This window comes from Corythoichthys intestinalis, chromosome 1 (genome assembly GCF_030265065.1).
Source record: "Corythoichthys intestinalis isolate RoL2023-P3 chromosome 1, ASM3026506v1, whole genome shotgun sequence".
NCBI lineage: Eukaryota > Metazoa > Chordata > Actinopteri > Syngnathiformes > Syngnathidae > Corythoichthys > Corythoichthys intestinalis.
The window spans coordinates 82,780,897-82,807,711 of record NC_080395.1 but is presented as its reverse complement, the minus strand read 5'-3'; the positions used below and the strand labels follow the sequence as shown (position 1 = coordinate 82,807,711).

Sequence of the window (26,815 nt, the reverse complement as noted above, 5' to 3'; positions counted from 1 at the left end):
GCAGCTGTGGCCATTCACAATTGTGTCTTGGCACTCAGTGATACATGCTACATGGAGTTTTTGGATCGAAACAAGGTAAGTACGCGATAATATCTCGTTAAAGTCATGACGTCTGTAATTCAGCTCTCGCATGCTATCACCTCCAGATAGGGTTTTGCTGTTTAAAAAACTTTTTTTTTTTTTTTTTTTTTTAATGCCCTCCTGTTCAAAATTTTTCTTCCCCCAGAAAATTGAAATTTTAAGCTTTCCAATGATGTATCACACATGCATATTGGACAATTTTGAAAGTTGGCCAAATTGGAGGTCTCGGAGCAGAACTTCAAGTCACCTGAGTGTTTTCCGCCATATATATGGCAAAACCCTAACTGGAAGTGAGAGCATGAAAGAGCACTTTTCATGGACAACACTGGCAAAATGACACTTTGACACAATGAAAAGTAGTCTGTGTGCAGCTTATATAATACAGTTCATTTATTTTCCCCTCAAAATAAGTCAAAATATAGCCATTCATATCTAAACCCCTGGCAACAAAAGTGAGTACACTCCTTTAAAAAACGTACATCCCTAAATGTCCAAATTGAGTACAGCTTGTCATTTTCCCTCCAAAATGTCATGTGACTTGTTACAGGAGTGCTGTTAGCATTGCTGCAGAGATTGAAGAGGTGGGGGGTCAGCCTGTTAGTGCTCAGACCATACACCGCACTCTACATCAAATTGGTGTGCATGGCTGTCACCCCAGGAGCTTTCCTGTGTATACAGTGCCCTCCATAATTATTGGATTCATAATAATTATGTGTTTTTTAGATTCAAATTTTTTTTTCTAAATAATATGGGACCTTAATGGAAAAAAAAAAAATCCAACCTTCAATACAAGTGCATTTATTCAGTGGGGGGAAAATCCCACATAAAGAAATAATTATTCGACATCAAATAATGTGTGTCACAATTATTAGCATCCCTGGTGTTAATACTTTGTACAACCCCCTTTTGCCAACAAAACAGCACCTAATCTTCTCCTATAATGTTTCACAAGATGGGAAAAGACAGAAAGAGGGATCTTCAGCCATTCCTCTTTGCAGAATCTCTCTAAATCATCCAGAGACCTGGGTCCTCTCCTCTGTACTCTCCTCTTCAGCTCACCCCACAGGTTTTCAATGGGGTTGAGGTCTGGGGACTGAAATGTCCATGGGAGGAGCTTGATTTTGTGTCTGGTGAACCATTTCTGTGTAGATTTGTCCATATGTTTAGGGTCATTGTCTTGCTGAAAGACCCAGTGACGACCCATCTTCAGCTTTCGGGCAGAGGGCAACAGATTTTGATTTAAAATGTCCTGGTATTTCAAAGCATTCATGATGCCATGCACCCTAACAAGGTTCCCAGGGCCTTTGGAAGTGAAACAGCCCCACAGCATCACTGACCCACCCCCATACTTCACAGTGGGTATGAGGTGCTTTTCAGCATGCGCATCTTCTGTGGCACGCCAGACCCAATCAGAGTGTTTGTTGCCAAAAAGCTCAATCTTGGTCTCATCTGACCAAAGCATGCGGTCCCAGTTGAAGTCCCAATACCGCTTGGAGAACTCCAGACGTTTGCGTTCATGATAGTGAGTGAGGAAAGGTTTTCTCCATGCATGCCTCCCAAACAGCTTGTAGGCGTGTAGACAGCAACTCATACCTACTGTGAAGTATGGGGGTGGGTCAGCGAAAAAACACATCATTGTAATAAATCCAATAATTATGGAGGGCACTGTATATTATAGAAATTCCATGCAGCAGACTTGTTTGCCCAGTGGAAGGGGACAGCCTATCGATGAGTTAAGGTTTGCAGACACAGTATCTCCCATTGCTACCTGTACAGTGTGACAGAAGGGAAGTGGTCAAAATAGTTGTAGCCCTGCTTGTTGGCTTGCCTAAAAGTCGGGAGATATTGATGTGATTTCATCTGAAATAAAACGGATGGTTCAGCCACTGACCACACAGAAACCAGCTGATAATGATCAGTTGCCTGGCACCGCCAGACTATTCTCCCTGTATTTTTCAAACACTGTGGGAAGAGTCTGGGACCATCTCCTTATTGGCCTCTCGAGCCCGAACTAAATCCTCCGTGCAACTTATTTGCGTGACGTCTTCTTAACGAGCAACGTCACTCTTGCGCGTCGGAAGTTGTCTCCACAACAACACAGATGGCGAACGGGAGAGCCAAGAATATATTCCAACCCGCGGTAAATTCAGTTTTAAATGACCAAAAACACATCAAGTCGCTAAAACCAACAGTCTGTGTCGCTCTAGCCATGTTGAATAAACTTCTCGGTTCTCCGCTCTCCTCATATGTTTATTCCTTTGCACTAGTTTCTTGTCGCTTTATCAACGGCACGGCCGCCCGTCACTGATTGGTCCACTCCGCTGGCTGTTTGCTGTGGCTTGCTCCGCCCTGGGAATTTGATCCACGTAACGGTCTCCAGACTCTATAGCTGGAACAGCGGCGAGTCTGGTGTACCAGGCAAAATGATCAGTAGCTGATAGATTTTAGCATTACTCGTGATAAACGTCATAATCTAAATCGAAGCATCTACCTGTGAGTGAGTGAGTGAGTGAGTGAGTGAGTGAGTGAGTGAGTGAGTGAGTGAGTGACAGAAAGAAAGAAAGAAAGAAAGAAAGAAAGAAAGAAAGAAAGAAAGAAAGAAAGAAAGAAAGAAAGAAAGAAAGAAAGAAAGAAAGAAAGAAAGAAAGAAAGAAAGAAAGAAAGAAAGCGAGACAAGGGAAATGCTTATTTAAATGAACTTTAATTGAGGTATCTTGATGTACTTGTATGCAAGTATGCACAGCGGAATTCCTGGAGATAAAAAAGAGAACATAACCACAGGCATTAAGAATAGATGATGGTTTTGATTGATCCCATGATGACAGTAGCAATGATGCAAAAACTGCTGACTAGGCATGAGACTATATTGCTCTGGGAGTCTGTGTGGGCTTTGTTTCTACTCGAGTTGTATGGCTACGTGTGTGGCAACAAATTCCCTGCCCAATTTACTTTCCCTGCATGAATTACTGAAGCACCTTCTCATGAGATCACTAATAAAAACATCTTCATTGCTTTACTTACAATTGCGATTGCGCACAGTAATATCTATTGGTTGCAATGATTTTCCACTGCTTTTTTCTCCGTTGGTCAGCAAATTCTGTGAATTATCACCAACCATCTCTCTCTGTTCTCTGCATCTTTTGCTCTAACTAATCTTCCTTCACCCTATTCATAAATCTCCACTCTGGTCTTTCTCTTTGACTCACTCTAAAAACAACCCAATGTGGGTTCATTCGAACCAAATTACTGGGTTGAAAAAAGACCAAACACCCAGAGGTGGGTAGTAACGCCTTACATCTACTTGAGAAACATTTAGAGAAAAATGTACTTCTAAGAGTGCTTTTACTAAGCCATACTTTTTACTTGAATAGTACTACTCCACTTCTTTGGGCTACACTCGTCTTTACATTTTTCCTCTTTAATTCTACAATATTTTATTAATGTTAGTGATGTTAAAATAATATTCTCTTGCACATATGTATTGTTGTGCACTTTCAACTGGTTTAATGGTGTTAATAAATGTAACATTCTAAGCAAATACTGTGTTTTGGTTGTCGGGTTGTGATAAGTATACTTCATGCGCTGTATTTTGTGAGTCAATCGTTTTTTAATTTTCTTGCTTTTTTTTTTTTTTTTTTTTTTTTTTTTTTTTTTTTGCGTGGAGGGTGACACCAAAGCATAGTATCGCCCATGTAGGCTAGGAATGCCACTGGCCGGAATTCAATGTTTGTTTTTTTGTATTTAATTTGGCTTAATGTGGTTATGTAATAGGATATAGTACAGTTTAATAATGTTCAAGGTTATATGGGTAACGTTTGTGCTGAGAAAAAAAATACCATACTAACAATACAATACCAACATCTTTAGCAGTTACTCACAAAGTTACTCATTACTTGAGTATTCTTTTCACCGAATACTTTTTCACTTTTGCTCGAGGACATTTTTTGGGATGACTACTTGAGCAATTATTATTTTGAAGTAATATTATTTTGAAGTTATAAAGTATTTTTATATTTTATAGACAGATAGATAGATAGACAAAGAGACAGACAGACAGACAGACAGATTTTATATATATATATATATATATATATATATATATATATATATATATATATATATATACCTGTGTGTGTGTGTGTATATATATGTGTATATGCGTGTATATATATGTGTGTATATATGTGTTTATATATATATATATATATATATATATATATATATATATATATATATATATATGAAACGGAAAACACTCAGGTGACTTGAAGTTTTTAAACTTTTAAACAGCCAAACCCTATCTGAAGGTGAAAGCATGCGAGAGCAGAATTACAGACGCCATGATTTTAACGAGAGATTATCGCGTACTTACCTTGTTTCGATCCAAAAACTCCATGTACCATGTATCATCGAGTGTCAAGACACACCTGGGAATGGCCACAGAGGGATTTTTGGGGGATTTTAGGGGTGAAACATGGTAATATAACAAGGGTCGTGATGCATAAATCGCAGACATCAAGGAGAGGTCGAGATTTTCTTTTGCATATATTTACCTTTTTAAATGTTTTTTTCCAATTTTTCTTTGTTTGGATCGATTATTTATCATCTAACATATCGGAAAAAATGCGACAAACCATGCACCCAGCTTGGAGGTTACTGCCCGTAGTGTCCCTAGTGTATCTATATCTTTTTTTTTTTTTTTTTTTTTAATTAAAAAAAAATATATATATATATATACAGTGCCGTGCAAAAGTATTCGGCAAGTATTCTTGCAATCTTTCGCCACATTTCAGGCTTCAAACATAAAGATATGAAATTTAACTTTTTTGTCAAGAATCAACAACAAGTGGGACAAAACCGTGAAGTGGAACATTTATTGGATAATTTAAACTTTTTTAACAAATAAAAAACTGAAAAGTGGGGCGTGTAATATTATTCGGCCCCTTTACTTTCAGTGCAGTAAACTCACTCCAGAAGTTCAGTGAGGATCTCTGAATGATCCAATGTTGTCCTAAATGACCGATGATGATAAATAGAATCCACCTGTGTGTAATCAAGTCTCCGTATAAATGCAATGATCCAAAACATAAAGCCAAATCTACAATGGAATGGTTAAAAAATAAACGTATCCAAGTGTTAGAATGGCCAAGTCAAAGTCCAGACCTGAATCCAATCGAGAATCTGTGGGAAGAGCTGAAGACTGCTGTTCACAAACACTCTCCATCTAACCTCACTGAGCTCGAGCTGTTTTGCAAGGAAGAATGGGCAAGAATGTCAGTCTCTCGATGTGCAAAACTGATAGAAACATACCCCAAGCGACTTGCAGCTGTAATTGGAGCAAAAGGTGGCGCTACAAAGTATTAACGCAAGGGGGCCGAATAATATTGCACGCCCCACTTTTCAGTTTTTTATTTGTTAAAAAAAGTTTAAATTATCCAATAAATTTTGTTCCACTTCACGATTGTGTCCCACTTGTTGTTGTTGATTCTTGACAAAAAATTAAAATTTTATATCTTTATGTTTGAAGCCTGAAATGTGGCGAAAGGTTGCAAGGTTCAAGGGGGCCGAATACCTTTGCAAGGCACTGTATATATATATATATATATATATATATGTATATATATATATATATATATATATGTATATATATATATATATATATATATATATATGTATATATGTATATATATATATATATATATATATATGTATATATGTATATATATATAATATATGAATACGGCAGAAAACACCCAGGTGACTGGAAGTTCCGCCCTGAGACCCCAATTTGGCCAAATTTCAAAATTGTCCTTTATGCATGTGTGCTACATCATTTTATTGTGTTCATTGTGTGATAATCAATTTTCTGGGGGAAGAAATTTTTTGAAAAAGAGGGGCATTTAAAAAAAATAAATAAATAAACAGCAAAACCCTAACTGAAGGTGAGAGCACGCAAGAGCATAATTAAAGACGCCAGGATTTTAATGAGATATTATCGCGTACTTACCTTGTTTCGATGCAAAAACTCTATGTAGGACGTATCATCGAGTGTCAAGACACACCTGGGAATGGCCACAGATGGATTTTTGGGGGATTTTAGGGGTGAAACATGGTAATATAACAAGGGTCGCGATGGAGAAACTGCAGACATCAAGGGGTGGTCGAGATTTTCTTTTTCATATATTTAGCCTTTTAAACGTTTTTTTTTCTCTTTTCTTTCTTTCTTTGGATCGATTATTAATCATCTAACATATTGGGGACAGTAACAAAAAAAAAACTATTAAGCGACAGTTATGAATGAAGGAGAGGTTGAGATTTTCTTTTTCATATATTTACCTTTTCAAATGTTTTTTTTTCCCCATTTTTTCTATGTTTGGATCGATTATTTATCATCTAACATATCGGAAATAATTGGACAGAAACCAAAAAAAATACAATTAAGCGATAGTTATGAGGTAAATATCCCTGACTTTTTTACAGACACCATTTTTTTCATTGTGACGTCATTTGTTTAAAAGTTTAAAACATGCGAGTGAATAATTTTTTTAAGTCATTTTTTTTTTTTTTTTTTTTTTTTTAATTAATGGTTCTAAGCTAAAAATGACACATTTTGAATAATAAATATAATTATCTTCATTTTATGGCTGGGTCGAAACAAAAGCGGTTGTGCAAGGTCTGTAACGGGGATTTCCAGGGTAAAAGGGACAAATTAAAAATAGTTTGGGGGCTTAATGCGCCATAAATCTGCTATGGCAGCAAATAGACATATTGTTCTATCAAACACAACAGTTATTTTGGCTTAAAATACAGCAGTTTCTTTTAAAGAAGAGTGCAAGAGCCGAAACTGCTTTTTCAGTCTTGTCTGTGTTTTCTGCCATATACATATATGTATATATATTTATATTGTATTTTGAAGTACTCCTACTTCAGTAAAAATTTTGGCTACTTTACCCACATAGACCCCCTAAAATGATGAATATTACTTGGGGAAGGAGGTGCAAGATTTCATTCCAACCAATTAGGACACTTTGTCACCAAAATGGCCAAAATAATCCAAGTGGTATTCAGTCCTTTTTGACCCAAATTAGTGGGTTAAAATAAATTGGGTTAATTGACCCTTCGCAAAAGCTCCAACCCCCTTAATTACGGTTGCTAATCCGACAAGCTTCATCACTCTCACAGCACGGCCAATTCGGGCGTATATACCGGAGTGTTTTAAGTGATTCATTTTGTTGAAAAACCAGTGGAACAACCTCCGGATTGATGTAAAAGGTTTACAATATGCAGCGGAGGGGTATATTGAAAATATGAAAAATTGTAGTACATTACCTTGGCCAAAGCCGACAGGTTCAATACCAACAGCAACATTGCTGGCAGACATACAGGAGTGTTTTAAGTGATTTATTTTGGAGCAATACCAGTGCAACATTCTCCAGATTGAGGCAAAAGCGTTCACAATATGTAGCTGAGGGTCATTTTGAAAATGTAAAAAAGGGTATTGAGGCAAAAGCACACAGGTTAAAGACTTCAAGCCAAGCAAAGGGTTAGAATACTAAGGTGTCCGTTCAACAAATGTTATGTGAAAGATGAGAACAAATTAAGTTCAATGCATTTATTAGGGTGCTATGTTGACTTAGAAAGAGGAAGCATCGCTTAATATGTTTAGCGCACAGTATTGTTAATCTTACCTTTAAAAAGTAATTAGTTCCAGTAACAAATTACTTTTCCCAAAATGTAATTGAATTATTTACCTCATTGTAAGACTAATTATCATAAATACTCTAGAGCCCTGTATAGTGTTTTTCTACCTGCATCGGGACTGATAAAGGGTTCAGCATCTTGCTTAAGAACACTTCAGCACAGTCACCAGGGTGGGGAGTGACTACTTCACCACTGAGCCATGAGGCGATAGACACTTCGTTGGAAATGGGCAACAGTGTTTGTGTTCCATAAAACCTCTTGATCGTAAAACAGTTTCCATTACTTCAGTGTACTGCACATTAAAAAAATATGTTGAGTTGAAAAACAAGTCATTGTTATGAAGATGCAACACAGAAATATTAATAACTATTAATGTTAGATGTATAATTTTCAACAATAATGTGTTAGCTTGGGTAATGGCTTTTTCCTTAGTTGGGAATAAGAGATTACCGGTGCACATCATCCTTGAATACTTGCCCTCAATAACACCCATGAATATTGAATGCTAATAGGGTGCTCCTCACTGCTTAATAAATAATGTCCATCAATATTTCTCTCTCACTTTTGCTCCCTCTCCCTCTCAGTATGTCTGTGTCTCTCTCCATTTGTTAGTCAAGGCAATGATGAAGCTCAGGAGTAAAAGAGCACAGACAGAGGAGATACTGGAAAGCTACTGAGATCGTAAATTCAAATAGAACAATAGTCAAGCAGATAAGCCAGAGCATAAAAACAGCTTTTCATCCAGCAGGACTGACAGGACAAATTGTGATTCCAGGAATTCATATAGACGTTGTCCAAAGATGGCTTCAAACTTCAACGACATCATCAAGCAGGGCTATGTACGCATGCGTAGTCGCAATCTTGGGGTAAGTTTTCTCAGTTTCTTTTTACAATTTCTGCAATATATATATATATTTTCTTCATTCATTCATTTATCTTCCCTACCGCTTATCCTTGAGAGGGTCACAAGGGTGCTGGAGCCTAACTATAGGAAGGATGCGAGCTACAACATCAACTGGTCTCAGGGCACACATACACAAGCAACCACTCACACCGATGAAGTCATTTAGAGTGCTTTTCGGGATGTGATAGAGAGAGTGGGGTAATCAAATAGCTTCAATAATAATAAAAGTTAACGTAAGAACCACCCATTGGAAAATGTTATCTGCTAGCCGTTAGCGCATCCTGGCAATGAGGACATCAAATTGCCAGATGTATCCTATGTTCCTATGTTCAGATGTAACAAGACTGAAGAAGCAGTTTCTGCTCTTGCCCGCCTCTTTAAAAGAAACTGCTGTGTTTTAAGCCAAAGGGTGTTTGATCGAATAATATGTCGATACGCCGCCATAGCAGATTCATGGCGCATTGAGCCTCCGAGCTATTTTTAATTTGTCAGTTTTACACTGGAAACCCCCGTTTACAGATGTCACGTAACCACTTTTGTTTCAAACCAGCCATAAAACGAACGTAATTAGGGCCCGAGCACTAAGCGTGCGAAGGCCCTATTGTTTTGCAAAGGATTATTATTATTATTATTATTATTCTTCTTTTTTCAGGGCAAATGAAAATGGCCAATTTGGAGGCCTGAACATGCACGAAAAGTCACCAAAATTTGCACAAACGTGCGGCTTTGCGTAAATTTCGATAATCTTGTGTCGTTTTGAAAAAATGTCAAAAAATGGCTCAGTGGCGCCCCCTTGACCCTTAAAATTTTCAAAAAGGCCTCTCCTCTCAGGTTTTCAACGTAGAGCAATGAAATTTGGGGAGTAGATACCTTATGCCTAACTGTTCAAAAAAGCCTCTTGCACCCATATTCCAAATCCAACAGGAAATCGGATATTTTGGATCAAATGTGAAATTTTTATCGGTTCACAGTTTGAGTTTACATTTGGAGGCCTGAACATGCACGAAAACTCACCAAAATTTGCACATACATGCAACTTTGCGTAAATTTTGATAATCTACAAAAAAATTTAACAAAATGGCTCAGTGGCGCCCCCTTGAAATTTTCAAAAAGGCCTTTCCTATTAGGTTTTTTCAACGTAGAACGATGAAATTTGGCAAGTCGATACATTGTGCAAAACTGCTCCAAAAAGTCTCTTGCACCCATATTCCAAACCCAACAGGAAGCCGGAAATTTTGGATCAAATGTGAAATTTTATCGATTTACATTTGAGACCTTGTCGCTGAAGAAAATAGTTGGATAGTCTTCAAAATTGGTCAGACTATTCAGGAGACATATGAGATCTTAAGTTTTCAAAATGGTGAGTTTTCACTCAAGGGTCTGACCTGGGCGTGGTCCCAAAGTCGGCCATTTTTGGGCAAAATACCAAATTCAGAAAATGATTAAAAACTCCGTGATACAACGTTCAATCTTTTTCATTTCTAGCATGTATATGAGATATCCCAGCCTGAACACGACTGCATTGAAATATTACCCATTAGGCCTGGCGCCCCCTAGTGGGAACAGGAAATGGCCTTCTTTACGAGACAGGCTCCTCCTCCAAGGGAAAAAAATCTATTGACCTCAAACCTGTTTCAGGGGAGCCTCACGACATGTGTTCAGGTCCCTGATGAAAAATATTGAGGTTTCGTTGAAGCGGAGAGGTCCAAACTGGAAGTGAAAATGACCGTCAACAATTTGTCTCGCCAAAAATTTTGAACAGTCATAACTCGGCAGATATGCAACATATCTGCGCCAAACTTTCCGTGTTTGTTGAGAGTCATACCCTGAAGGTTCTTGTAGGGGTCATTTGCATCAACTCTACAGTGCCAACTAGTGGCGACAGAAAGAAGTTTTAAAAAAGGCCTTTCCTATTGGGTTTTTTCAACATAGAGCAAGGAAATTTGGGGAGTAGATACCTTATGCAAAACTGCTCCAAAAAGTCTCTTGCACCCATATTCCAAATCCAACAGGAAATCGGGTATTTTGGATCGAATGTGAAATTTTCATGGGTTCACAGTAAGAGTTTACATTTGGAGGCTTGAATATGCATAAAAACTCACCAAAATTTGCACATACATGCGGCTTTGGATAACGTTCGATAATCTTGCAACGTTACGAAACAATTTAAGAAAATGGCTCAGTGGCGCCCCCTTGAAATTTTCAAAAAGGCCTCTCCATTTAGGTTTTTCTAACATAGAGTGATAAAATTTGGAGAGTCAAAACTTTGTGCAAAACTGCTCCAAAAAGTCTCTTGCACACACATTCCAAATCCTACAGGAAATCGGGTATTTTGGATTGAATGTGAACTTTTTATCGATTTACAGTGTGCACATTTTACACCTTGGCACCTAGGGAATTAGTTTGATCATTCTCAAAATTGGCGAGACTGTTCATGAGGCATATGAAATCTTAAGTTATAAAAATGGTGTGTTTTCATTCACGGGCCTGACCTGGGCGGGGCGCCAAATTCTTACATTTTTTCGCCAAAACACCAAATTCGGAAAATGACTGATAACACCCTCATACAATGTTAAATCTATTTTAAATCTGGCATGTGTGTGAGGTATACCAGCCTGAGCAGGACTGGATTGAAAATTTACCATTTGTGCCTGGCACCTCCTAGTGGAAACAGGAAATGCCCTTTTTTACGGGACACACTCCTCCTCTAAAGGGAAAAAACCAATCTACCTCAAACCTGCATAAGGGAAGCCTTAAGACCTGTCTTCAGGTGCCTGATGAAAAATATTGAAGTTTCGTTGTAGCGGAGGGGTCCATACAGGAAAGTGAAAATGACTGTCAACAATTTTTCTCTCCAAAAACTTTGAACAATCATAACTCGGCAGATATAGAACATATCTGCGCCAAACTTCCCGTGCTTGTTGAGAGTCATACCCTGAAGGAACTTGTAGGGGTCATTTGCATCAACCCTACAGCGCCAACTAGTGGCGATAGGAAGTCACTCGTTTTTCCAAAACATGTCCAGTTCTTTTCATGTTGGTCATTGTAGTTTCAAGACCTATTAAAATACTTTTTTACGGCCCATGTCCACGTGTCTCTGTCTGTTGCCGTGACGACCCTTTGTTCGCCATTTAAAGGAAATATTTTTTTTCAGAGACTCAGGCAGCTTATAGAGCCACAATATTTGGCACACTTGGTCGAATTGGCCAAGTTAGAAGATTAATTTTGGTTTTGAATAAGGGCTTGGCTGCACAGCTCAGTAGTGGCTCCTTTTTTGTAGTACTCTCTCCAATAGGGGTTTTTATCTCTTGGGTGTGGGAATGTAATTAGGCGACTTTCGAGCATGTTAGGTTCTAATGAGATGATTAGAGAGGAGGATCTGCCACCACCCTGACCTGCACACAGTCCGAGTTGCGTGACGTCCGAGTTGCGCTAGATTGCGAGGGCCCGTTCAGTCCTGCTTGCAGGCCTAGTTATATTTATTATTCAAAATGTCTATCATTTTTAGCTTAGAATCATAAATGGATGTCTCATATTTCGTTTAAAAAAAAAAAAAACGTCTTTAAAAAATTATTCACTCACATATTTTAAATTTTTAAACAAATTTGTCACAATGAAAAAAATGGCGTCTGTAAAAAAGTCACGGATATCTACCTCATAACTATCGCTTAATTGTATTTTTTTGTTACTGTCGCATTTTCTCCAATATGTTAGATGATAAATAATCAATCCAAACAAAAAAAAGAAGAAAAAAAACGTTTAAAATGGTAAATATATGAAAAAGAACATCTCGACCACTCCTTGATGTCTGCGATTTCTGCATCGCGACCCTTGTTATATTACCAAGTTTCACCCCTAAAATCCCCCAAAAATCCGGCTGTGGCCATTCAAAGCTGTGTCTTGACACTTACTGATACCCTGCTACATGGAGTTTTTGGATCGAAACGAGGTAAGTACACGATAATATCTCGTTAAAGTCATGGCATCTGTAATTCTGCTCTCGCGTACTCTCACCTCCAGAGAGGGTTTTGCTGTTAAAAAAACTTAAATTTTTATTTTTTCCAAATGCCCTCCTGTTCTAATTTTTTCTTCCCCCAGAAAATTGAGATTTTAAGCTTTCCAAAGATGTATCACACATGCATATCGGACAATTTTGAAAGTTGGGTAAATTGGGGGTCTCAGAGCGGAACTTCAAGTCACCTGAGTGTTTTCCGCCATGGATGGATGGATGGATGGATCTGAGTCAATATTGAAAGAAAGAACCAGAAAATATATTAACTGCTCAGTTTTATTTAAATCTGTGCAGACTGGAAAAAATAAGCAATTAAAATTACTGCACTGTAGACAGAAACTTAACAAGCTTAAATCTCCAGTATTGTCCCAAGTACTGATAACTAACCAGATTTCATCTCTCAGCAAAGTGAGGCACCTTTTAGCATTGATGGTATCGCTAAGGATGAAGGGACCTACAATCCTGTGGTAAATGCTGGTGTTCATATAAAAGAAAAATAATAATAACAGATCTTAAAAGACAGTGAGAACATAGTTTTACAGTAATTGCCATACATCAATGAACATCCACAGAAAATATGGAAAAATATTACTTTTGAATATATATATTTTTAAAAAGGAGTTACTTATCAATCATCCTGTAGGCAACGTATATGCACATGCACCTACACCCACATTTTTTAAAAGCGACTTTCAGATACTTAGGCTAGGTTCATATTGCAGGGCAAATGCACAATTCAGATTTTTTTTTTTTTTGACGTTTTCTTGGCTTGCCAGTTGTAACGTGTGGCTGGACAGGATACGTGCATAAAAAGTAAAAAAGGAAGCAGACTTCAACTTATGCACTTTTATTACACAAAATAATAAAAAAACCCTGCTTGACCACTCGTCACTCGGGAGTACGACGGGCCACGCACACGCGGTCACAATTGACTCCAACAAAAAGCGAGGAGCAACAGAAGGAGAAAACAAACATAAATAAAGAGGCGCCACCATGTGGTGGATGTCGTAAGGAATACAGAGGTGACCGTTACATCGTTCAGACTGCCTTTTTTCCATTGAGCCCGTTAAAGTATCACAAATGCGCAGTCCGAGATGCGCTGTGCAAACTGACCCGCATGCGCAGGAGCATCAAAACAAATTCTGGCTCAACAGCATTCTAGGGTGATCATTAATTTGATTTCCAAAAACAGCACACAAATAACACAGATAAAGAATCCCCATTTTGTCTTATATTTAAAGTTTATATGGATTGATAGCATGCACGCAATGACACATATAGGCTACGGACAGTTTGCGCCGACTCTCGGCCGTGTAAGCAATCTTGAACTATTGCTCATTTGGAACACAGATAAGCCCCCATTTTATTTTTTATGACTGTTGTCAAGCTCCCCTCTTCCCTGAAAACTGCGTTCAAGCTAGGTGCTAACGCTAATGTACAACTCCATCGCTAATGTAGCGCCATGTATCTCTCATGCTTTGCTGACGTAATTGCTGCATGAATTCCGAATTTGGGGGACTTGACAGTTCAGAAGAATGCAGCCACATTATGGAAAAATGTGGCCCAGATCGGATTTTAACCACATAGGAAAGTGACCTAGATTGGTTTTGAAATGGTCCACTTTTTGGTTTTGATTTGCTACGGCCACCTGATGTTCTCGATGGTTCTGAGAGCCCTGCTGTCAAAGCCGTCTCATAGAGGAGAATAGAGAGTACAGCGGTGTTGAAAATATAACCAAAGTAAAATTGGAATTGTGTCTTACTTTACCCCATCTGAAGTGCGAACTGAGACAGACTAGAAAAATGAAAAGGGTAAAGTGAACCAATGAGGGCTAAACTGAGTTACTTTTTCCATCTTAAAGTGATCCTCCAACTTAAATACATGTATGCTCTAATAAACCACAATTGTTCTCTTGTACTAAAATATGTTTTTAGAAACACATAAAATGTTAAATCAATGGCAATATTTTATAATATTTAGTCCATAGTTTGACCGTTAGTTGGCTCCATGGTTTGCGGGCTCACAGTGATGACGTAATTGGTATCTTTCCAAATATGTAGCGTGTTTAACAATTGCTTATTGCCGCCTAAACTCGCCAAGTAAAATGCCACGGTGTGCTGATTTTGGATGCAATTTCCAGTCAAATGGAAACAAGGGGAGTGAAGTGAGTGGTCAAGGTGGAATTATTATTTTTAGTGAATAAATGTGCATAAGTGGAAGCTTCTCCGCCTTTTTGGTCCCTGTATGTACGTACCCTAGCCACCACGCGTTACAACTGGTGCCCGAACATTTTTCCTGGATCCTCAGTCAAGTAAGGGATCAGTCTATTTTCTGGATCCAACGGTCCCACCCCGTCTGCAATATTGGTTTCGGATCTGTCCATTTTTTTGATTCGTCGGTCCCACAGCGGCTTTTCAGATCAGTCTATTTTGTGGAATCCACGGCTGCGACATTGCCATGGGATCGGTCTAATACCTGGATCTTCGAGTGAGTAAAAAACGCGGATTTGGATTACTACTGCTATCTTTTATGTTGACTATTCTCCGTGGACGTTTTCCCCAAATCATACTAAATAATCAAAGCACTATGGCACGCTACAGTGACGACAGTGACTCTGACGTGGACCTCACAACAATGTTGGAGTTCGTCAGGGAACGCGGGTTTGCTTACTGATGAGCTCCCGAGTGAAGAGTGGTCAAGGTGGAAATAATTTTTGTGAATAAATGTGCATAGTGGAAGCTTCTCCCCTTTTTGGTATTTTTATACACGTATCCTAGCTACCACGCATTACAATGTATAAGACAATGGATTACACAAGGTGTGCTCTTTGGCCTGTACTGTATGTAAAGCACATGAAAGCTCTGGATGCTAACAATCTACATAATTATATTGGGATAAGTTTGAAAACACAATATGCTTACCTTGAATATCTGCTAATAAAACCGGACAGCGTACACTCTCGCTCCCAACCGGAGTTCCCAACACAACAGCACTCTCTCACATCACCAGTTTTGCCCAACTTTTGTCTTATCAGGTATTTGCTGCACGCATTTTTCCCTGAAGCTCGTCTTGTGAACGACCGACAGTGCTGTCCTGCTCTTCACTTTTCAGATCTGGTTCAAATAGGAAGGGTAGAACTGACGACATGTTGGGAAAACTAATGAGTGACACGCTGGAATTTCTGCAACGGGAACACTAGGGATGGGAATTGATACGATTTTTACGATTCCGATTCCATTATCCATTCCATTCCATTATATTGCTTAACGATTCGATTCTTTATCGATTCTCTTATCGATTCTAATTTCAGGAAAAAGAAGAACAAACATTTTGATTGGCATCAAGCTTGTTTAATCAGAAGTCACAACCTCACAAACTCACAACGAGTTCAAAAGAGGCCCAAAGCCTCAATGTTAACTGTGGCTATAAGTGGCAAATGCACAAGAATGTGTAACATTTTACTGAAACATTTTTCTAATAGAAATAAAAAATATTGGTATATTTTGGCATATAGGTCGTTGTTCTGCCTTTGGCGATGTCCCCAAACTTTTTCCTGTGAGGGCCACATAACTTTTCCCTTCTCTGATGAGAGGCCGGGGTCAGTTTGTAACAGAAAAAGTGTGACGATTGCAGGAGTGCGTAAATGTAAAAAAAAATATTGTTTTTCAGAAAGCCACAATCAAATAACCCTCTGTGGATTCTTTACGAAACAAAAGTAAATAAAATAAAAATAATAATATAACATAATAATAATAAATAATAATAGCACTATTAATTAAATAGATAATAACCAAATAACCCTCTCTGAGTTATTTACTGAAAAAGGCCAGGAAATAAATAATACTACGGAGGGAGAAAAAAAAAAAAAAAAAAAAAAAAATCAAAATGCTCTCTGGAATTGTTCAGGGGGCCGGACCAAATATGGAGCCGCGGGCCGTAGTTTGGGGACGCCTGTTTTTATTTACTAGTATATTGAAATGCATGCCTTTTAGTTTTTATGGTGCTTTCACGCTCAAGTGGTGGCGCCCTTGCGCTTCCTCACGCGAAGAAGAACGCGCTCACGTGAAGAAGAGCGCGCTTACACGCGAAGAAGAAGAAATGCCGCATCCAAGCGAGTGAGCGAGTTAGTGAGAAAGGGAAACACTGCCACGAGCCTACGTTCTTTGTTAATGTTTGCAAAATATCTACAGAGCCAATGCCTGTATGTATCATCTTCTGTGTTGTTGTTGTGTGTTTCCACTCGCGATCGGACACTTAAATCCAGTTGTGTAGTGGTTTAAACGATGTGCTAATGCTAGCGAACGCATGCTATCTGTTTGTTATTTCTGTGTTAGTAGCTAATCATCGCTGATTTACTTTGATGCAAACCTGTTTTTTATTGGGGACGAAATTGATTTGTTTCATTTCTATTTTTAGTTTCAAGTGATGGTTGAACAAAGTCAGCAAATTATACCAACGTCTTCTGCATCGTCATTTGGGAGTTTAGCTAGCTGTATAGCCAGGACTGAGCCTTAGAGTCTCGGTGAGGACAGTGCAGTCTATTCCCTCCCGATGCAGTTATTTCCATCTCGCAATGACTGCAAGTCGCTTTGTTGTAATTTTTCCTCGTGAAGTGAAGACACACTTTCGAGCGTTCGAACCTACGTGCTGTCATTGTTATGTTTACGGCGGCAATGCTCGTGCTAAACTATCGTAACCTTTCATTTTCACCCTTTTTCCTGGTGAAGTGTAGACAAACTTTGGAGCGAGTGGTTCTTGGCGTCATGCTAGTTTGATGCGTCTGGACAACAAGACAAGACACGTCACGACGCAATATGCATCTTTAGGGATCGTTAAAGGGATCGTTAAGGATTTTTCATTGTGATGTCGAGGCCTCGAAACACTCGGAACCGGTTCCAAATTGGAATCGGATTTCGATTCCCATCCCTAGGGACCAGTGACGTCACGCACTGCGACGTAACAAGAATGGCGACCTATCACTTAAAATAATTTTCCAAACTTTATTAAAACAAAAACATTAAGAGGGGTTTTAATATCAAATTATTATAACTCATACTAACATTTATCTTTTAAGAATTACTCGTCTTAAAAATAGAGGATCCCTTTAATATCAAAAATCATAATAGCAAATGTTGTGAAATTTAGCATCCTAAGAGGTAGCTTGACAATAAGACAATTCAGAATGAATGTCAGAATAGTAACAGCATCCTCAAGTTTGGTCATTTTTTTAAAAAGCCTGAACACAACTCAAGATCTGCTACACTATAATAGAATATCATCATACACCATAACATAATATGACAAAATTACCCATGGCTGATCCATGTTTCCTGGATCACTTCTGTCTTCAGAACTATTCATTTGGCAAGTGTTATTATAAGTGTTGGAGCCGCCAACTACAATTTTCGTTTTGGTTGTTTTCTTTTTTGAGTTGGTCTTTTTTTCCCTTTTTTTACAACTTTGCATATTTCGGTCTGGGACCATGTGGCACATTTGAGTCAGCTGACCAGGCTTATCCAGGTGGACCACATGCAGTGAATTGATTCGTATCAGTTACTGAATTGTCTGAAGCGGGTAGTTCATCTGCAGGTGGATCATCTGCATTGGTGGGTTATCTAGATCTTCTACAGCTCAGGGTTTGGCCTGTCTGACACCACGGATGGTGCAAATGCTTCATCAGAGAAAATTCAGTAGATCTAAATCAGTGGTTCTTAATCTTGTTAAAGGTACCGAACCCCATGAGTTTGACACGTGCATTAATCGAACCCTTTGGAATGAGAAAAATCATTTTTCTTTCAAATTCAAAATTGATAAGTCTCAGCTAGCAAGGTAAAACCGAAGAAAATTTCCATTCAAATTTCTTTTCATTTAGACAGCATGTTTTTAAACAGGCCAAAATGTATGTTTTTATCTTTATGCCTGCAGCATTATCAGACCACTAAGCCAAGACTGGCCCAATGCACATACCTTCGAATTTTTCATTCAGATTTGGAGGAATATATCTTACATTGTTTAGCATTAAACCTGCTTGGTTGCATTAACCTTGGCTGTGCAATTTCTGTCATGTTTTTTACATCTCAAGTGATATCAAATTTAATGAAAAACCCTGCACAAAATGATCGCCAAATTTTTTATACAAAGTCATTATGTTAAAAAATAAATAAATAAACATGAATCTTCTCACAAATCCAATAAACATTGTGACTTCACAACAAATAATTTTGCCTTTTGGTTTGCTTTTCACATTGGAAAATGAAATTAAACTCAATTTATTTCACAGTTTCTATTTTTGTTTTCATGTCGACATTCTCATTCTATCTTATTCTTGCCTCACATACTATTTTCGTAGTGTAAAGTGGGACGCAAATGTTTTTTTGTTTGTTTTTTGTTGTTGTTTTTTTTTTATGTAAATGCACTGCCTGTTACCTGTAGGTCCATTATACTTCCTCCTACCAAGTGAGAGTCAATCTTACACTGAGCAAACCAGTTTCTTCTCCCATCAGATAGAGGACTAGCAGTTGAAAGAATTGAAATAAAGCTGTAAATTGGGGCCTAACCAGTCCAAAACCTGGTCTAAAACGCCACTTTGCCTAGATTTCAGCATCCCAAAATCTGCGTGTCTTAACCATTACCAAACCCCTTAGACTGACTCACTGAACCCCTGGGGTTTGAACGAACCCAGGTTAAGAACCACTGATCTAAATCCAGATGCTATCTTATGTATTGTGTCACTGCTGACATGAAGGAGTGAAGTGAGACTTTACCCCACATCATTTGTCTCACTTTACCCAATCACCAAAATATTTTGTAGAAGAAAAAAAAAAAAAAAAAAAAAACGCCCCCCCCCCCCAGTAACACAGGCTAATCTTAAACTAGCACCATCACATGGTTTTAAATGTTGTTAGTTGATAGACATGTGTAATAAAATATTTTCAAGCTAAATCAGTTTGCTTTGGCACAACAGCTGATTAAGTTGACAGAAAGAACATTTACCTTTACATGAGAAGAAATATATTTTTTATTGTGGAAAAAAACATGTTTACCACAGTAGAAAGAGGATTTCTGGACAGGTGCATTGGTAGGGGTTTGAAAACATGATGGTTGCATGATCACAAATGTGCTCCCTCACTTAGGTATAGGGGGTGTCACATTACCCCAGTCTCCCCTACTACAGACAGTAACTTTGGGATATGAAAATATGGGTTGTGCCAGTAAGTTGCCTCTTAGCTGCACACACTGTATAAAACTTTGCATTTCTTCGGTAGCAAACGGGCTATGAATAGTGAGTGAAGATTTTTCCCTCCCCTTTTAAAGCCTAATTATATATAGGTGTACTCACAATTTTTTTTCATTCATGCAAATTTTGCAGGCTGGTTAACAACAATCTTTACTTTTGTAACCCTTACTTTTGGAGTTCATGAGATCTCTTGAGGCTGTGAGTAGATCGTAGGCCTGAATGATATTGGAAATAACTATTGTTGTGATTTTTGGGGGGTTTGCGATATATTGCAATATTATATTGTGATATAAAATAAATAAATATATATATATATATATTTTAGGGCTGTAAAAATGATCGCGTTAACGGGCGGTAATTAATTTTGAAAAATAATCGCGTTAAAATATTTGATGCAATTAACGCACATGCCCCGCTCAAACATATTGAAATGGCAGCACAGATTCATGTGCACTTGTTACTTGTGGTTTTTGGAGTTTTGTCGCCCTCTGCTGGCGCTTGGGTGCGACTGATTTTATGACCATGAGAATTGTGTAATTAATGACATTAATAATGACGACCTACTAGTTCATTTTTTGATTGAAAATTTTACTAATTTTATTAAAACGAAAACATTAAGAGGGGTTTTAATACAAAATTTCTATAACTTATACTAACATTTATCTTTTAAGAACTACAAGTCTTTCTATCCATCGATCACTTTAACAGGATGTTAATAATGTTAATGCCATCTTGTTGATTTATTGTTATAATAAACAAATACAGTACTTATGTACAGTATGATGAATGTATATATCCGTCTTGTGTCTTATCTTTCCATTCCAACAATAATTTACAGAAAAATATGGCATATTTTAGAGATGGTTTGAATTGCGATTAATTACAATTAATTAATTTTTAAGCTGTGATTAACTCGATTAAAAATTTTAATTGTTTGACAGCCCTTATACATATATATATATATATATATATATATATATATATATATATATATATATACAGTGCCTTGCAAAAGTATTCGGCCCCCTTGAACCTTGTAACCTTTCGCTACATTTCATGCTTCAAACATAAAGACATAAAATTTTAATTTTTTGTCAAGAATCAACAACAAGTGGGACACAATCGTGAAGTGGAACAAAATTTATTGGATAATTTAAACTTCTTTAACAAATAAAAAACTGAAAAGTGGGGCGTGCAATATTATTCGGCCCCCTTGCGTTAATACTTTGTAGCGCCACCTTTTGCTCCAATTACAGCTGCAAGTCGCTTGGGGTATGTTTCTATCAGTTTTGCACATCGAGAGACTGACATTCTTGCCCATTCTTCCTTGCAAAACAGCTCGAGCTCAGTGAGGTTGGATGGAGAGTGTTTGTGAACAGCAGTCTTCAGCTCTTTCCACAGATTCTCGATTGGATTCAGGTCTGGACTTTGACTTGGACATTCTAACAACTGGATACGTTTATTTTTTAACCTTTCCATTGTAGATTTGGCTTTATGTTTTGGACCATTGTCCTGTTGGAAGATAAATCTCCGTCCCAGTCTCAGGTCTTGTGCTGATACCAACAGGTTTTCTTCCAGAATGTTCCTGTATTTGGCTGCATCCATCTTCCCGTCAATTTTAACCATCTTCCCTGTCCCTGCTGAAGAAAAGCAGGCCCAAACCATGATGCTGCCACCACCATGTTTGACAGTGGGGATGGTGTGTTCAGGGTGATGAGCTGTGTTGCTTTTACGCCAAACTTATCGTTTTGCATTGTGGCCAAAAAGTTCAATTTTGGTTTCATCTGACCAGAGCACCTTCTTCCACATGTTTGGTGTGTCTCCCAGGTGGCTTGTGGCAAACTTTAAACGAGACGTTTTATGGATATCTTTGAGAAATGGCTTTCTTCTTGCCACTCTTCCATAAAGGCCAGATTTGTGCAGTGTACGACTGATTGATGTCCTATGGACAGACTCTCCCACCTCAGCTGTAGATCTCTGCAGTTCATCCAGAGTGATCATGGGCCTCTTGGCTGCATCTCTGATCAGTTTTCTCCTTGTTTGAGAAGAAAGTTTGGAAGGACGGCCGGGTCTTGGTAGATTTGCAGTGGACTGATGCTCCTTCCATTTCAATATGATGGCTTGCACAGTGCTCCTTGAGATGTTTAAAGCTTGGGAAATCTTTTTGTATCCAAATCCGGCTTTAAACTTCTCCACAACAGTATCTCGGACCTGCCTGGTGTGTTCCTTGGTTTTCATAATGCTCTCTGCACTTTAAACAGAACCCTGAGACTATCACAGAGCAGGTGCATTTATACGGAGACTTGATTACACACAGGTGGACTCTATTTATCATCATCGGTCATTTAGGACAACATTGGATCATTCAGAGATCCTCACTGAACTTCTGGAGTGAGTTTGCTGCTCTGAAAGTAAAGGGGCCGAATAATATTGCACGCCCCACTTTTCAGTTTTTTATTTGTTAAAAAAGTTTAAATTATCCAGTAAATGTTGTTCCACTTCACGATTGTGTCCCACTTGTTGTTGATTCTTGACAAAAAATTAAAATTTTATGTCTTTATGTTTGAAGCCTGAAATGTGGCGAAAGGTTAAAAGGTTCAAGGGGGCCGAATACTTTTGCAAGGCACTGTAAATACAGGGGTGCACATAATTTTTTTGCCCAGGTTCTCAGAGGAGGACCTGGAGATGTGACTTGGTCCTCATTGAGCTTGAGAGCCGACCCGCCTGATGCGATAAATTTATGACAAGCTTTACTTAGAGCCAATTAACTTTAATTAATTATATTAACAATTAATGCTTGATTAACATCAACTGGCACAACGAAATTGCCATTACTTTGAAGTGAAATGTAAAGAAATAAAAAGCACCAATTCAAAATAAAGGGCATTATGCGGCTCCCACATTAACTCCAACCCTTTTTAAAAGTGGGATGTCCTCCTCATAAGACCTTATTGAACGTGCATGTTTAGCTTTGTAAAATGCAAGCAAAAACATGTTTGTCAGTGCATGTCGCTGTTCATTACCTTTATTTCGCCACTTGTCCATAGGGCGAGCGGGGTCCTGTTTGACATCGATAGTTTGCTTAATTGCCACATACTCTCTGTTTTTTTCGTGCTTTTCAAAGTTTGGATGGCTGAAATTCTTTGACCCTACATAAAATGCGCTGCTCTTATCGGCGACATTGGGATTCTCACAGCACATTTTGTACCGCATTTCCGTGCGAGCATCATTTGCTTCTAGCCATGGTACCTCCTACTTTTCAGCAAAAGTCCTTTTTTTCGGTAGCTCCGGTGACGTCTCTGTCGTCTGTCTGTCTTTTGACGGGGGTGGGGGAACACGAACTCAGTGTGGCCTGCCTCTTTGACATTTTGAGAAGTTATTTTCTCGTGTCCGCCGCAAATACGGTGGTCAGCCATCGGTACGCAAAAGCGTATGGAAGTCGTTGAGGGCCAGCGCGTTTTTCTACGTCCGGTACGCATGCGCGCATGCGGACCACTTATGTGCACCCCTGTATATATATATATATATATATGTATATATTTTTTTTTTTAAAGAAAGTTTTACTAGATGACTTGAATAGGTGTTTGGAAAGACTTTGGATGATTCACCGTGACCACAGTGTACAGTGATCCCTTGTTTTTCGCAGTTAGTGGGGACCAGAACCCGCCGCCATAAATGAAAAAAAGCAAAGTAGCGCCCCCCAAAGAAAAGAAAAAAAAATTTTTTTTTTTTAGTGTGTGTTCATGTATTATTTAGATTTAGCATCCGAAAGAGATACATATAAGACATGTTTTTTCACTTTTTTTCCCCAAAGTATGATTTTTAAAAATGTATATATGCTGTCAAACGATTAAAATTTTTAATCGAATTAATTACAGCTTAAAAATGCATTAATCGCAATTAATCGCAACTCAAACCATCTATAAAATATGCCATATTTTTCTGTAAATTATATACATATTCTGTAAAATAAATTGTTGGAATGGAAAGATAAGACACAAGATGGAAATATACATTCAACATACGGTACATAAGGACTGTAGTGGGCATTTCACTCTACTGTCATTTAAATCTGTCTGTGCTGTCCTCACTCCGAAGCGTCTACTTTTTCCAAAGCTAGACAGCTAGTGAACGAGGCCTTAATAATCAGACTTCTCCTTTTTCATCTGATTTATTAATAAAATGGCCTCAAACCATTGTCTTCTTTAGACTGTCGTAAAACTACAAAAAAAAAGTACACAAGCATTGCATTAGCAACAACGTTAGCTTAGCACGCTATACAGGTTCACTAAACATAAACAAAAAGCGTCTCATACAAAAAATATAACATTTCGCTTACTAACATAATATGTACATTCTTTACAACTTACGGACAAATGTTGTCCAAGGATCATATAAGCACAACATTACAACGTAGGCGTCAGCCCGAGACGTCGTGCAGCCATATTGAACTAGCAAGAAAACAATAAACCATGTCGCAAAGCGACCACAAGAGTTTGCTGTTAGACTGCACAAAAAGCCTTGCTGTAAAACTTACCAAAAGGCAGAATACTGTCTGAGCGGGACATGTGCGTTAATTGCGTCAAATATTTTAACGTGATTAATTTAAAAAATTACCGCCCGTTAACGCGATAATTTTGACAGCCCTAGTATATATATTATATTATCATTATATTATATTTATATATTTTTATATTATATATTTTAATAAATTGTTTTTAAGAACTTCAAATGTAATAATTATGATCAGTTTTAAACATTACTGTCCCATCGAATCATTTTTAAACAAGATGGTGTTAAATGGTGTTATACTTATATAGCGCTTTTCCACCTTTCAAGGCGCTCAAAGCGCTTTACACTATCTCGCCATCCACCTACTGGTGACGCAGCACCAGGAGCAACGTGGGGTTCAGTGTCTTGCTCAAGGACACTTAGACGAGTTCATCAGGGCGGAGAATTAAAACCCACACCCTCAGGGTTGGGGGACAACTACTCTACCACTGAGCCATGCCGCCCCATAAAGTACTGTCGTAGAAAAATGCTTGACTTCATTAAATGCTTTCTGATTCCTGGAGTGACCTGCAGAAATTACAAACTCCTCAAGATCACTTCTAGCGTTTATTGCCCGACATAACATGTCCGGCTGCCTCAAACGTCTCAATACACACACATTCATTCCAGCGCGCGCTTCCTTGCGCAGCAACTGTTTTCCAAGTTAAATGATGATTGACTTATGAGCCGCGTGTGAAGTCGGCTTCTCTGGCAAGATCAAAGACAACCATCTGTCAACATTGTTAACTTTAATAAGCGAGTACCACAGTGACTAAGGAGCAAAGAGCTGGGAGAGGGAGGGAGAGAGGCTGTGCGAGCGCATGAAGTTTGTGGGATAAAAAAAAAAAAACTATCGCACGTCCTTGCGATGGGACTATTGCGCATGCGCACATCGCGATAGGGATGTTTAAACGATATATCGTTCAGGCTTAGTAGATCGTGTCACAGTTTTCTTGTTGTTGTTGCTTGACTGCTGTTTTCCTTGCTTTAACAATAACCAACACGGCAGGACAGTATCAACTCTGTCTTTTATTTTCTGTGCGGTGTGCACCAGTACTACCCGTGTTCAATGTAAAACCGTCCTACCACAGCAAAACAAGTACGAACTAATATTCACAGAGGAACTAAAATTATTTAAGAAAAATATAGATGATATCACATTTGAAAAAAAAAATACAAAATAAAATAAATAGCCCATATAAATAAATACATTGAAATGAGATAAAACACATGTAATTAAACAATAAGAATAATACACAAATCCTGCTTACACTTTTGTCCAATTAAACAATTTATTCATTTTTACTTAGACTGGACAGTCACTTTAAATATATGTAAGTGTTGTTTTTAATATTACAGATATATCGACGTTGCTGGTTAGTTTTCAAGAAGTCATCCAGTAAAGGACCTCGTCGACTGGAAAAATATCCCGATGAGAAGTCTGCCCACATTATAGCCTCTCCTAAGGTGAGTGTGTGGGTGAGTGATGTAGGAGTGATGAGCTTTCACACAAACATACTGTTTCCATTCCCTCACTCCTTAGCCGTTAAAGTATGTAACATACTCAGCCAATGTACTTCCCTCTGGATACGAGTAAATGAAATGCCCTTCTGCTCCACAACCAACTTATTATTTCATGTTCTCTGATGAGGAAAACTAAATTGCTAATAAATCCTACTTTTGTATGCTAAAAGAGCTGTAATATCAGTTTTTCCCATCACAAACGTCACTCTCAAGTCCTGTCTATATGTATTGGACTTTGAATATTATTAAAAAAAAATTTTTTTTTAATCTCCTTGTTTTTATCTCTCTTCTGTTGAAGACACGACCGTGTAGATAGGCGAAGAAACAGGCTTGAGGAGAAAAACATTAAATGTGGAATAGAGTTTCATGAAAGGCTGTAAGTCAAGTTGGACAGGCAACGTGTTTTTTATGTATTAAACCTGGGTTTATACATATACTGTATATATGTGTGTGTGTGTGTGTGTGTGTGTGTGTGTGTGTGTGTGTGTGTGTGTGTGTGTATATATATATATATATATATATATATATATATACAGTGGGGAGAACAAGTATTTGATACACTGCCAATGGGTTTTCCCATTGACTGTGTATCAAATACTAATCAGATACCCTGCTGGCATCGTATCCTGGCCACTGGAAGAGATGCAGGCTACCGACATCAAGACAAGGAAGCTCCTTACAATGCACGGAGGGTTTCACCCTAAGTCCAGCATCCTGAGGCTCTACACAAAGCGGAAAGAGGAAGGCCGAGGACTAGTGAGCATGAGCATCAGAGCCATGATCCAGGAGGAAACTACATCCCTCC

General features: G+C 38.2%; 1 protein-coding gene across 1 annotated transcript in view; it reads left to right on the top strand.

Annotated features, from left to right (window-relative positions):
• The first annotated feature begins 8,372 nt into the window (after positions 1 to 8,372).
• LOC130922677 (docking protein 4-like) overlaps positions 8,373 to 26,815 on the top strand; it is an 86,219-nt gene continuing 67,776 nt past the window's right edge. Inside the window, exons 1-3 of the mRNA XM_057847592.1 lie at positions 8,373 to 8,463; positions 8,531 to 8,648; positions 25,846 to 25,953. Coding sequence (XP_057703575.1) covers positions 8,583 to 8,648; positions 25,846 to 25,953 — 174 coding nt within the window. The 5' untranslated portion in view covers positions 8,373 to 8,463; positions 8,531 to 8,582. The remainder of the gene's footprint in view (positions 8,464 to 8,530; positions 8,649 to 25,845; positions 25,954 to 26,815) is intronic.